At 37.9% G+C, this 13,493-nt stretch overlaps 1 protein-coding gene across 1 annotated transcript; it reads left to right on the forward strand.

Annotated features, from left to right (window-relative positions):
• Window positions 1-1,191: 1,191 nt before the first annotated feature.
• LOC121424048 (deleted in malignant brain tumors 1 protein-like) lies at window positions 1,192-7,728 on the forward strand. The gene is made up of 4 exons (XM_041619627.1): window positions 1,192-1,424; window positions 1,728-2,036; window positions 4,318-4,647; window positions 7,335-7,728. The coding sequence occupies exons 1-4, from the start codon at window positions 1,232-1,234 to the stop codon at window positions 7,706-7,708; spliced, it is 1,206 nt and encodes a 401-aa protein (XP_041475561.1). The 5' UTR covers window positions 1,192-1,231; the 3' UTR covers window positions 7,709-7,728.
• Window positions 7,729-13,493: the final 5,765 nt, after the last annotated feature.

The raw sequence follows: 13,493 nt of genomic DNA on the forward strand, positions 1-13,493 counted from the left end.
CGAGGGAACAAGCCGGATTCAGAAGTGGTTTCTGTACTACAGACCATCTCCACACACTAAACCAATTATTAGAGAAGACTTGCGAATACAGACAACCCTTGTGTGTGGCATTTGTAGACTTTGCACAAGCTTTTGATAGTGTAGAATTTCAGGCAGTAATAACAGCCTTACAGGTACAAGGTGTGCACCATAGCTACATTAAACTAATTCAGGAAATGTATAGCCAAGCAACTGCAACCATTCAACTGCACAAAGACAGTGATGAATTCCCCATTAACAGAGGAGTGCGACAGGGAGATACTATTTCACCCAAACTGTTCAACGCTGCACTGGAGGAAATAATACGTAAAATAGACTGGGAAAGTACAGGGCTAAACATTGATGGCGAGTGTCTCCATCACCTAAGGTTTGCCGATGATATCATTCTAATCACTGATGATGGCCTCAAGCTAGAAAATATGCTTAACGATCTCAACACTGAAAGTAACAAAGTAGGGCTGAAGATCAACATGAAAAAGACAAAAGTAATGTTCAACAAATTTGCTACAGAGCAAAGAATCATAATGGATAATTCTGAAATCGAGAGAGTAGATCATTATATCTACCTTGGGCAACATGTCAGAATGGATCATGAACAACTGGAAGAAGTTAAAAGGAGGACAAGAGCTGGATGGATCGCTTTTGGGAATTTCAATGACATTATGAAGAGCAATATGCCAATTTGCCTTAAAAGAAAAGTCTTTAATCAATGTGTTATACCGGCAATGACCTATGGTTCCGAAACCTGGTCTGTAACAAAGAAAATGGAACAGAAATTAAAAACCACTCAACACAGTATGGAACGTATAATGCTAGGGATATCAAAACGCGATAGGAAAACCATACAATGTATTAGGAACCAGACTAAAGTAATAGACATAATCAAAGCAATTAAATCAATGAAATGGAGATGGGCTGGCCACCTTGCAAGATCACATGATAATAGGTGGACCAAACGCATCACAGAATGGAGACCATGGCTAGGATCACGAAATCGGGGTAGACAGAAATTGAGATGGAGTGACGAGCTCACAAAATTCATTGGTATAAATTGGATTGCGTCAGCACAAGACAAGCACCTTTGGCACCAACTTGAGGAGGCCTTCGCCCTGCAGTGGGCTGAACATGGCTGATATGATGATGATGATGCGACTTAAATTGGGATCTACGTGACGCAAGGGTGGTTTGTAGAATGTTAGGGTTTGGTGGAGCTTTGGAAGCACCGAGATCTGCTAGGTTTGGTCAAGGTTCTGGACGCATTCTTCTAAACTGGGTCCAGTGCGATGGATCAGAAGACACTTTTGCAGACTGCATACACCCAGGAATTGGAGATTACAGTTACTGTGGTCATAACAAAGATGCAGGAGTCGTGTGCTTCCTTGGAGGTATGATTTCTATCATTTTCTCGATTAAGTTAAACCCCGCAATTAAATGAACCACACATTATTCGGAATATGGAAATTAAATAAATTGATAGACCATTGCTGGCAACTTCGGGCTACAGGTGTAAGCATATTGAAAGAAGAAACAATACCCCCAATTTCTTCAATTAGTCTTACCTTTATGTAGTTGCATCTAACTTTAACAATCATCAAATAGTACTATTTTACCACTTCATAATTTTCAAAGTGTTCTGCAAACTAGATAATTCAGATTACGGTATATTGTACTTAACTTTGCCTTGGTAGTTCGACTTGCAGATGGAGCCAGCGATAATGAAGGAAGGGTAGAGATTCTGCACGAAGGGACCTGGGGAACTGTATGTGATGATTTTTGGGATCTGGATGATGCTACCGTTGTGTGCAGACACTTAGGATTTGAGGGAGCTCTGGCTGCGTTACCCCAGGCTTACTTTGGTGAGGGTTCTGGTGATATCTTGTTGGATGGTGTTCAGTGCAATGGATCAGAATCCAACCTCAAAGACTGCAATCACAGCGGAATAGGTGTGCATAATTGTGCACATAAAGAGGATGCCGGCGTCATATGCAGAAATACAGGTAACTTAAAACTGTGGCTGACACTGAGTTACTAACCCCTGTCCTTTGAGAACTCAATTATCTCTTGATCAAGTTATTATTTACTATTAGAGATTCATTTCATGTGAAATCACGTTAGATGCTACAGGGATCTGTAGTACTCGATGATTTCTTTCCAAATCCCATTACTTGTCGTTCTCGCCAAAGATAACCAATCTACATTTTACAACAAAATTTCCGGCTACATATACGGCATTGCTATTTTTGTTAATCTTAATCCGTTTCCTGGGGATGCCTGGATTTAAAAAACGAATCCGTACAATGTAATTTATTTCATAAAAATATTTTAATAGAGAGATATAAATTAGATAATACTCGACTGAGAGCCCGTTTAAATAGAATCAAATATTTAGCTTAATCTTAATCCGTGACCAAAAAGCACAATAAGCTTGATTATCTGCCTTTTTCACTGGATATATAATGGACAATTACATAATTATGTGTGGCTGTGCGAGGGTGAGAGTGCGTGTGTGTATGTGTGTGCAAAATATTTTAGGCGTCAGCATTTTCTAATTTTCATCTTCATTATCTCATATATCTTCATAGGTTTTACGACGTATTCAGACACTAGTAACTCTGATGAAATGTATTCCACAAACACACCATGGTTACAGTCGTCCACGCATATTCCATACGAAACTACAGATCCAACCGGAACTCAGAGCACCGCAATCAGCACTCCTCACAATCCGTTAAACACAGTGACTTATAAAGGTCAAAATTTGAAAGTTAATTCAGGTCCAGCTCTCGTACTTAGCTTTCACATGATAATAGTCATCGGAATGTGCACGCTATTCATTAGCATATTAGTGATCTTATCAATCGTGTTCTGTATTTATAGATTAAAAAAGAGAATGGCAGCTAGGAATTCAGACAATGATATTTATATGGATTTCGCAGATCTCTCGTCATTGAACGCTCTATCTACCAGTACGCCTTATCAAGACTTACATGCCCCATCCCGGTTACCCGATAGACAAAAGACTGGTGCGATTCGTCACGAGTATACAGATAATCATGGATCTCACTGGTAATGCCGAAGACTTTAATAAACTTCAATATATCGGGAAAGGGGATATTCATGAATACACCGACATGAAAACCATTCACCAAACATACCAACGAAACGAAGACAAGGACATGGACGGGTATTGCAGACCAGACACAGAAATGCCTTCGAGAGATGAAAAAGCAATTGAGGAATGTGGCAAAACTGAAATGCTAAAAATGTCTGATGACAATGTTAGAATCGAACTTTCGCCAAAAGGAAAAAAATGAAAACATGACACATGATTATATGGATATGAAAACGGTTTACCAAAACCGAAATCCGGAGAGGGTCTCCATCTCGATGGCTACCTCCTCCCAGACGCAACAAGTTCACCGAATCATGGCAATGCTGTAAAATATGAAACAACACTACTTAATTAGATAATTCAAACATTAATTTCATCTGAAATAATGAAAAAGAAGATCCCTAATCAGACAAAATCTAACTTTTGATTATTATTTGGGCATAATCAAGTTCTTCAACAGATATATCTATTTCGTTGATGGTTCCAAGAACTCTGAAGAAAGAGTCGATATATTTTACAGTGGATCGTGGATGACCGTTTGTGATGATTTCTGGTATCTGAATGCTGTTATGGTTGTGTGCAGTATGTTAGGGTTCAACAGAGCTTTGAAAACGCCTGGTTCTGCTAGGTTTGGGCAAGGAACCGGTGACATTATTTATGTCGAGTGTTTTGGAACTGAAGAAAGCCTGACGGACTGTCCATACCTCTGGAAAACTTCCTGTGGACACCACAAAGATGCGGGTGCCGTGTGCTATTCAGGCGGTATACATTTTTTTTAAAGGTTGGCCAGCTTTTTCTGCAAAACCGCTTTTTACGACAGTGAATTTCCTACTCATTCAAATCCTTATTTTCTCCCTTTTTAGAGGATAGCACTATGACTCCTGAAAAACCAATCATATTACAACATGCCAAATATAGGATCTGTGATGTTTGTTTGTTCATCATGATGAATATTGTTAAACTGTAAAATGAATAATTATGCGGCTTAATTGTGGAATCTGCTACAAATTAATTTAAAGTGACATATTTAATGAATAAAAATGCAAAATTGATTGATATTTCGAGAACTTTCGGTTTCTAAATTTAATCAGGAACTGTAAATTATTTAATCATTTTCCGTTGTAACATTTATATGACTTTCTAATTAAATTTGTTCTAATCCGCAGCACACCCAAACCCATTCCAAGTCCGTCTGGTCGGTGGATCTAATTATGCTGAAGGGAGAGTGGAGGTGCTACATGACGGATCCTGGGGAACTATCTGTGATGACCTCTGGGATCTGAGAGATGCCAGGGTGGTTTGTAGGATGCTGGGGTTTGATGGAGCCTTGGAGGCACCGGGATCTACTAGGTTTGGTCAGGGATCTGGGACAATTCTCCTCGACGACCTCGGCTGTATTGGTTCAGAAAACAATCTTGCAGAATGTCCACATCGTGGTACAGGAGTTAATAACTGTGGACACGCCGAAGATGCAGGCGCTATTTGTTACACAGGAGGTAGTTGAGAAACGTAATGTTAAATAATCACTGTTTTGACTGTCAAAAGTACATCTTGTTTGCGAGATCTAAAATACATTTATTAATCAAGCTGTTAAAAAGCAGGTTCTCCCAAATTTTTAATGCGATCGTTCAACACCCACTTTGCCAACGTTTGGTTTCATTCCATATGGTCTCAACGGGTATTTAGGCCATGTATTATTTTGTCTAATTTTCAGTATTTAGATATGTAAATTGTATATCAAGTATTTGGCCAAGCACCATTCAGTCCATATTGTTAAAATAATTGTTCATTAAGCAAATTTTCTGTTTGACAAAGTAGACGAAATAGAAATTAGATTTTTTTTCTTCATTTTCAATTTCAATTTTTTGCTGTGTTGGTGAACACCACCATAGAAAAATGACTGACGTAAGACAATGTGGAAATTTCGAAATTGCAACCTGAATGATTCTGCTACGTGGTAAAATGCATTAAAAATGCAAATCAGATGAAAATGGACAGCCGTGAGAATATCGTCGAAAGTTGGTGTACCGGACAGCAGATGCTGTCTGGAGGAAAATATGTGGAGCGTTGTGGCCCAGTGGATTAGTCTTCGGACTTTGAAATAGAGGGTCGTGGGTTCGAATCCCAGCCATGGCGTAATTTCCTTCAGCAAGAAACTGATCCACGATGTGCTGCACTCGACCCAGTTGAGGTAAATGGGTACCGGTAGGAAGTACTTCCTTAAGAAGCTGTGTGCGCTATGAACGACTAGCTTAGCCGGGTAATATAGGAGCGCCTTGAGCACCTAACAAGGTGGAAATGTGCGCAATATAAATATCCTGTATTATTATATTATACAAATATGTCATTTGTTCAGAGTCCAAGGCGACACTGCTGTTTTAATTCACCGCTTGTCGACCGAGGCTGCTTTGTCATGAAGGGCTTTTGACAATAGATTCTCTGAGTTCAGGAAAGCGTCTGTGTAGTGGTTGCGAAAACTCCCTATTACCAATGTCTTTTTAACAAATTGTGAACGAGTTAAGTTCGTTTTTTATTCAATTCTATTCTAAGATATCATAGTTGGCTTCCTTGGCGCTTCTAGTGCATAGCTACAGTAAACATGCTCAAGGCAATTGTGTGCCGTTTGATGTTAAGATATAAATGCTACAAGCATTTACTCAAAGCTTCACAAATCGGGCTGTATTGCTGATTTATTGATATCTTACATCCCTGATTCTCATTTTTCTTCGGATAAACAACATCAATGTATGCCTAGATAATAATATGAAAAAATCCTTTTCATAAACTAAAAATAGGTACCAAGTGAATTGTGTCGTTAAAATAATTCAAACAATATCCCTTCAGAATCTACTGCCTTGTTTTCTGCTTTGTTTTCATTCTTTTCTAACATTGTGTCTATTTTTCCAATAATTGGTTCGTTGCCTTTTCACACCTCCACCACGCGTCAGCCAAATAGTATACAGACATACCGGGTTTGAGAAAGTATAGTGGAATTGTTTTTTATCCGAGGTTGGTTCGGCAATAACTATTTTAGTAACATTGCCGGACCAACCGACGATAAAATATTTCTACTACACTTTCGAAAGAAACGCCCGGTATATTTTGTTTTATATGCCTTCCATAATTATCAAAGTTTGCACAAAAAATATTGGTAATCTTGTCCTAATTGTGCCATCTCCATGATCTGGAAAAAATCTAGATCAACTTAGCCCTAATTTAAGCAAAGTTGGCTTATTATTCTAAGGTAGCCGGTTCATGAATAGACTCCGCGCGACTACAGTCGGTTCCCAAGCATTAATCAGGGTGGTTTGGTGTTGAGCGGGGCGACGGCTGTACTAGTGAGATCGATCTTCTAATAATTCCACCTACCGGTTGTGAAGGTTCTGAACTAACATTGCTGAACTAAAATCAAGCAGCCCGAATCATCCGATAATCGAATAATGGCCATCATTAATTATAAACAATTGACATTTATTTATCGGAGAGTTTGTGATTCAACTAATATTGCAGTTTTAGCTGTTGATTCCGATGCTATCTGCATCAGCAGACCCCTGATAAAGCGTCTGCGCCGTTGCATCGGTAGACTTGCCGGTGGAGGCAGTCCGTCTTGCCCTGTGCCCGAGTGATTATGTGGTTTTCAGTCGGACGCTTTATGTATATAATATACATGAAGGGCGAACCATTGTGTTTAAACCATTGTTCTACCCCAACTCTTTTTGTGAACTGAACGTTTCAGCGCCACTTCTTAAATATTTGTTACCCTAAAAATTGTTCCATTAAAAAAAGAAAAAAAAATCAAGGGTAAAAGCTTTAACCCATCTAAAGGAAAATGCAGATTTTAGATATTCATGGAGATTAAGTATTCAAACTTTGCCTTCTGGAAAAACTTAAAGGATACGATTTACAACCAAAAAAAAAAGAACAAGATACATACATTAAAATGCAAGGTTTTTTTTCTACGGTTATTGTTTATATAGAATAAAATGAAGAATGGTGTTTGGTGGTGACCGGATCCAGGGAACCATGTCCATGTATTTTTTTTAATGCTCATGAGATATTGTTTTAAGTGATCATTGTGTGGTTTTATGTCATCACCTAAAAACTTAAGAAAACCTGCATGGTCTGCTTTTTTTCTCTTAATACTCTGGTTATCTTTCACGCTTTTTTCGCTCAGAAAATCCAGACCCATTACGGATTCGCATTGCCGGTGGATCTAACGATGCTGAAGGCAGAGTAGAGGTACAGCATGACGGATCCTGGGGTACTGTCTGTGATGACTGGTGGGATCTTAGAGACGCCTGGGTGGTTTGTAGGATGATGGGGTTTGATGGAGCCTTGGAGGCACCGGTATCTGCAAGGTTTGGTAAAGGATCTGGTCGCGTTCTGCTGAAGTATGTAAACTGTAAAGGAACTGAAGACAATCTAGCAGACTGTGCTCATCCAGGGATTGGTCGTTACTCATGTAGCCATTCAAGAGATGCAGGAGCCATTTGTTATTCTGGAGGTAAGTTAGTGGTCGATTTCGTAAACGATATAAGCCTCCGAATTCAATTTTAATTCCATTAAATTGATTTGTTTGCGATAGGCACATATAAAATGTTTCACATGAAAGACGGAATTGTTGTTCAACCATTTGCAGGTTTAATTTTCAATATCTTTATTTAATTTATATCTTAATCATCTTCCCGTCAACATGAAGGAAAAGTCTTTGCAATACAAATACAATTGCTAAAAAATAGTAGTAAGTTAGTTACATGTTTATTGAATTCTATCCCGTTGAAAATAGTTTTATTACAACTGCTGACTTAAAAGGGCCGAATTTTAAAAATGTATTCCAGTATCTAACATTTTTTAAGAATGAATTTAATGGGATATCCCCTATGAATACTTTCTAAAAATCAGGTTGCGCTATATCAAAAAGCTTTAAAATGTCAATAATATGTTTGTAGCATTAAGGCGATACCATTACTAATAAAAGCATGAGGGTTCATGCAAAAATAAATCGGATGCTACAAATTTCATGAAAAAATAATTTTATTTCATGAAAAAGTGCATAAAATCGAGGCTGATGGTGGATTTTGTTGACAATTTAAGCTTCAGAATACATTTTTGATTGCATTAAAATAATTCCTTTGTACAAAAAAAACATTTTGATATGAAAGACGGCAATGTTGTTCAACTCTTTCAAAGTTTCATATTTCAATATGTTCATTTAATTTAAATATTAATTATTATCCCGTGGGTAATAATCTTAACCGATGTATTGGCTCAATTGGTAGAGTGTCCGTCTTACAACCGAGAGTTCGGGAGTTCAAAACAAAACTAACGTAAATCTGCAGATGGGAGTTGCTGCTTGCATGTTCAGGAGTTCAACATTTAAGAGATAGAGCCCCGTCGATCTTGCGCTGTACACAGCTCTCGGGTCAACGATCAATTCGGCAAAATGAACTTTCTGAATATTTCTCTTCTCAAATTTCTATTTCGAGCAATGAAATATGGATTTCTTTTTTTCCCCAATTTTTTTTTTATTTCCCTCTCTGAAATATTTACCACCATGGACCTACACACATTAGCGTTTGTTTTGGGTATGTGCGTTTGATTGGATCTCTATTTTAATGCTCTATGTTTTGTAGCATAATTTCCTTCATTTAGCTTGCCAGTAAAATGTCTATTTTGATATTAGCTTGGCATTCACAAGCTAATCTGATTCCAAAATCATTCTACATGCACTTACGATATACCAGCAGTCAAGTATGACTAATGCAACGCTTTTCTAAGGAATTCGCCCTCAAAATTACGCGTTAGTCACAAGTTTTAATTCCACAAATAAATTCTACATTTTGTATGAGTGATCTAATGTTCTTTTTTACATGTGCTTTGAAGTAATATACATTACAATCAGAAAATGTGGGCTTATTTTTAATACGAGTAGTTTCATATTTTCTCGCACAGCAAACCCAAACCCATTCGAGGTTCGCCTTGCCGGTGGTTCAAACGGAGATGAAGGCAGAGTAGAGATCATGCATGACGGATCCTGGGTTAGTATTTGTGATTCTTTCTGGGATCTGAGAGACGCTAGGGTCGTGTGTAGGATGCTGGGGTACGATGGAGCCTTGGAGGCACCAAAATCTGCTAGGTTTGGTCAGGGTTCTGGTCGCGTTCTTCTAAAGTCTGTCAACTGTGAAGGATCTGAAGACAACCTAGCAGACTGTGTTCATCCAGGGATAGGTCGTTACTCATGTAGTCATGCAAGAGATGCAGGAGCCATTTGTTATTCTGGAGGTAGGTTAGTGGTCGATTTCGTGAACGATTTAAGCCTCTGAATTCAATTATAATTCCATTAAAATGATTCGTTTGCGATAGGCACGTATAAAATGTTTCACATGAAAGACTGCAATGTTGTTCAACCCTTTGAACGTTTCATTTTTCAATATGTTCATTTAATTTATATCTTAATTATTTTCTCGCCAACATGAAGGAAAATTCTTTGCATTACATATATAATTGTCAATAATAGTAGTAATTTAGTTACATGTTCATTCTATCCTGTTAAAAATAGTTTGGCTACAACTGCTGACTTAAATGGGCCGAATTTTAAAAATGTATTCCAGTATCATTGGTTCCAATTTTTTGTTAAACAAATCATAATTTCCTCCTATAAAAAGCCTCTTAATTTACTATCTATTGTCCACGGCGGACGGCATTTGAATAGTAATGAGTCAGAAAGAAGAGGATCTAGGGTATTTGAATTCCAGTTCATCGTGGCTTAGCCGTGAACCAGAATAGCCTGGTGGTTGAGTCGCTGCCCGGAAAGCAGTAGATGGCAGGTTCGAATCCCACTGGTTCCAATTTTTTCTGACTTATGATTTATGATTTTCATACAGATCGAGCATACTGATCTTATGATTTTCATTACAGATCGAGCATTCTGATCTTAATCAAATAGGAGTAATGCCGAAAATTTGTTAAACAAATGTATTCCATTATCGTGATGTAAACATTTTTAAGAATGAATTTAATGGGATATCCCCTATGAATACTTTCTAAAAATCAGGTTGCGCTATATCAAAAAGCTTGAAAATGTCAATAATATGTTTGTAGCATTAAGGCGATACCATTACTAATAAAAGCATGAACGTTAATGCCAAAATAAATCGGAGGCTGCAAATTTCATGAAAAAATCCTTTAGTTCCATGAAAAAGTGCATAAAATCGAGGTTGATGGTCGATTTCGTTGACAATTTAAGCTTTAGAATACATTTTTAATTGCATTAAAATGATTCGTTTGCACAAATAAAACATTTTGACATGAAAGACGGCAATGTTGTTCAACTCTTTCCCCATTTCATTTTTCAATATGTTCATTTAATTTATATCTTAATTATTATCCCGTGGGTAATAATCTTAACCGATGTATTGGCTCAGTTGGTAGAGCGTCCGTCTAACAACCGAGAGTTCGAGAGTTCAAACCCCGGCCCCGTCAGACAAAAATACGTAAATCTGCAGATGGGAGTTGCTGCTACCTTGTTAGGAGTTCAACATTTAAGGGATAGAGCCCCGTCGATCTTGCACTGCACACGGCTCCCGGGTCAACGATCAATTGGGCAAAATGAACTTTCGGAATATTTCTCTTCTCAAATTTCTATTTCGAGCAATGAAATATGGATTTTCTTTTTTCCCCATTTTGTTGTCTCACCTGCGAAGCAAAGTGAGACTATAGGCGCCGCTTTTCCGACGGCGACGGCGGCGGCGTCAACATCAAATCTTAACCTGAGGTTAAGTTTTTGAAATGACGTCATAACTTAGAAAGTATATGGACCTAGTTAATAAAACTTGGCCATAAGGTTAATCAAGTATTACTGAACATCCTATTAGAGTTTCATGTCACATGACCAAGGTCAAAGGTCATTTAGGGTCAATGAACTTAGACCATGTTGGAGGAATCAACATCGAAATCTTAACCTGAGGTTAAGTTTTTGAAATGTCATCATAACTTAGAAAATATATGGACCTAGTTCATGAAACTTGGACATAAGGTTAATCAAGTATCACTGAACATCCTGCATGAGTTTCACGTCACATGACCAAGGTCAAAGGTCATTTAGGGTCAATGAACTTTGGCCGAATCGGGGGTATCTGTTGAATTACCATCATAACTTTGAAAGTTTATTGGTCTAGTTCATTAAACTTGGACATTAGAGTAATCAAGTATCACTGAACATCCTGTGCGCGTTTCAGGTCACATACCAAGGTCAAAGGTCAATGAACTTTGGCCGAATTGGGTATATCTGTTGAATTACCATCCTAACTTTGAAAGTTTATGGATCTGATTCATGAAACTTGTACATAAGAGTAATCAAGTATCACTGAACATTCTGTTCGAGTTTCAGGTCACATGATCAAGGTCAAAGGTCATGTAAGGTCAATGAACTTTGGCCATGTTGGGGTTTTTTGTTGAATAACCATCATATCTCTGTAAGTTTATTGGTCTAGTTCATAAAAAGTGGACATAAGAGTAACCATGTATCACTGAACATCTTGTGCGAGTTAGAGTACTATTCAAAGTCAGAACTGCTGCTATATTGAACCGCGTGATGCAGGTGAGACGGCCAGAGGCATTCCACTTGTTTTATTTCCCTTTCTGAAATATTTACCACCATGGACCTACTCACATTAGCTTTTGTATTTGGTATGTGCGTTTGATTTGATCTCTACTTTAATGCTCAATATTTTATAGCTGTTACGTGGCCAGAACATCTACATCTTGGCACACAAGAACCTAAACTTTTCCAACTCATAAGTCACCCCAAACCCTCACAATCGATGACACATCTTTTAAAGACAGGGAAGCCGTGTTTGTGAATTTGATCTCTAGCCGCGAACCTTTTCATTACTCCTACTCTACATCCAGACTTGGGTGCGTCACACTTCCACCCTTTAAGAATCAAAGTTATAACGGAACTTTCGTGACAAAATAGGGTATAATCAATAATAAATGTGGGTATTGAGGAATAAAAGTTCCGGACTTATGAAAATTTTGATGGTAAAACCTTTTGTGCGCGTATTTGTTAATCTCTTTCAGATATATATACCTTGGTTTAAAATATACTCAACATTTTGTTTAATTAGAACATTCCTTTTGAGAAAGTTAGTATCCAAATAATCAAATACATGAACTATGTACTCACTGAGTCATTTAGTAAAATATACTTTCACATCCAAAGGGTTTTTGTTTTGAATTTGAGTATCCTCAAAAACCACCGACAACGACAAGTAAAAACAACATTGTAGGAAAAATGCAATACATTTGTATATCATGCTCATTCATTTTTGTCACACATTTTTTTCTTTTATAAACCACTAATTAAAAAAACAACCAATATATGATTGGTTCCTCTGAAAACTATATACTTTGTGAAGAAAATATCAGCAAAAATCAATGCCATGAAAACGCAACCCCAATTACTTATTTTGGGTACAATTTCTTTGTGTTTTGACTATTTTTTGCATCCAAAAAGCTAACAAGCCCCCAGTTACAAAGACTGAGCATAAATGTACATGTATATCTTGATACCAAGGAAGCTCCTTGTTGATACAAACAGTTTGCAAAAATAAGATCAATGATGGAGGTTAAAGTTCACTTTGGGTTCATTTTGATGAGGTATCAGTTCGCACTTCAGTTAGTGTTCAGTCTGTGATTGTTCAACTTCCAGTTTCCAAGATCAGTTCTAATTGAAGTACATGTATATCTGTCAAAGGTCCGATTCATCATTATCAAGATCTAGTACATCCGTTGGATTCAAATTCACCATTACTCAGTTAATGTTTAAATACAATCTTTCTCGGCAAATCCACGAGACAAGGCATCTGCGATCACATTGTCCTTTCGTGGTATGTGTTCTGTGATAAGATTGTATTCCTGAAGCATCAAGGACCACCTCATCAGCCTAGTTCTTGTTCTTCATTTTTTTGAGGAAAGTCAAGGGATTGTGGTCTGTTCTGACCACCAATGGATTGTTCGATATGTAAACATCAAAGTGTTGAAGGCCAAGAATCAGTGCGAGATTCTCCATAGTGCTATACCTAGTGATGGCTATCTAGTTTTCTCGACATGTAGCACACTGGTCGCTCTATCCCATCACCATCTTTTTGAAGAAGAACCCCTCCGACGTCAAGACCGCTAGCATCAACTTCCAGCACAAACGTCTTGCTGAAGTCCGGTGCTGCCAAAACAGGCTCACTAGCAAGAGTTGCCTTCAGGCGTTCAGAAGCGATTTGGCATGACGGTGTCCAAGTATATGGCATATCTTTATTCAGCAGGTTTGTCAGAGGTGCAGAAACAG

This window comes from Lytechinus variegatus, chromosome 11 (genome assembly GCF_018143015.1).
Source record: "Lytechinus variegatus isolate NC3 chromosome 11, Lvar_3.0, whole genome shotgun sequence".
NCBI classification, from domain to species: domain Eukaryota; kingdom Metazoa; phylum Echinodermata; class Echinoidea; order Temnopleuroida; family Toxopneustidae; genus Lytechinus; species Lytechinus variegatus.

Bases quoted from the DNA above. Each gene is read 5' to 3' on its own strand.
- LOC121424048 (XM_041619627.1), top strand. From the start codon at position 1,232: ATGTTAGGGTTTGGTGGAGCTTTGGAAGCACCGAGATCTGCTAGGTTT. The intron at 1,425-1,727 runs GTATGATTTCTA...TTGCCTTGGTAG, and splicing joins AGTCGTGTGCTTCCTTGGAG to TTCGACTTGCAGATGGAGCC. The intron at 2,037-4,317 runs GTAACTTAAAAC...TCTAATCCGCAG, and splicing joins CGTCATATGCAGAAATACAG to CACACCCAAACCCATTCCAA.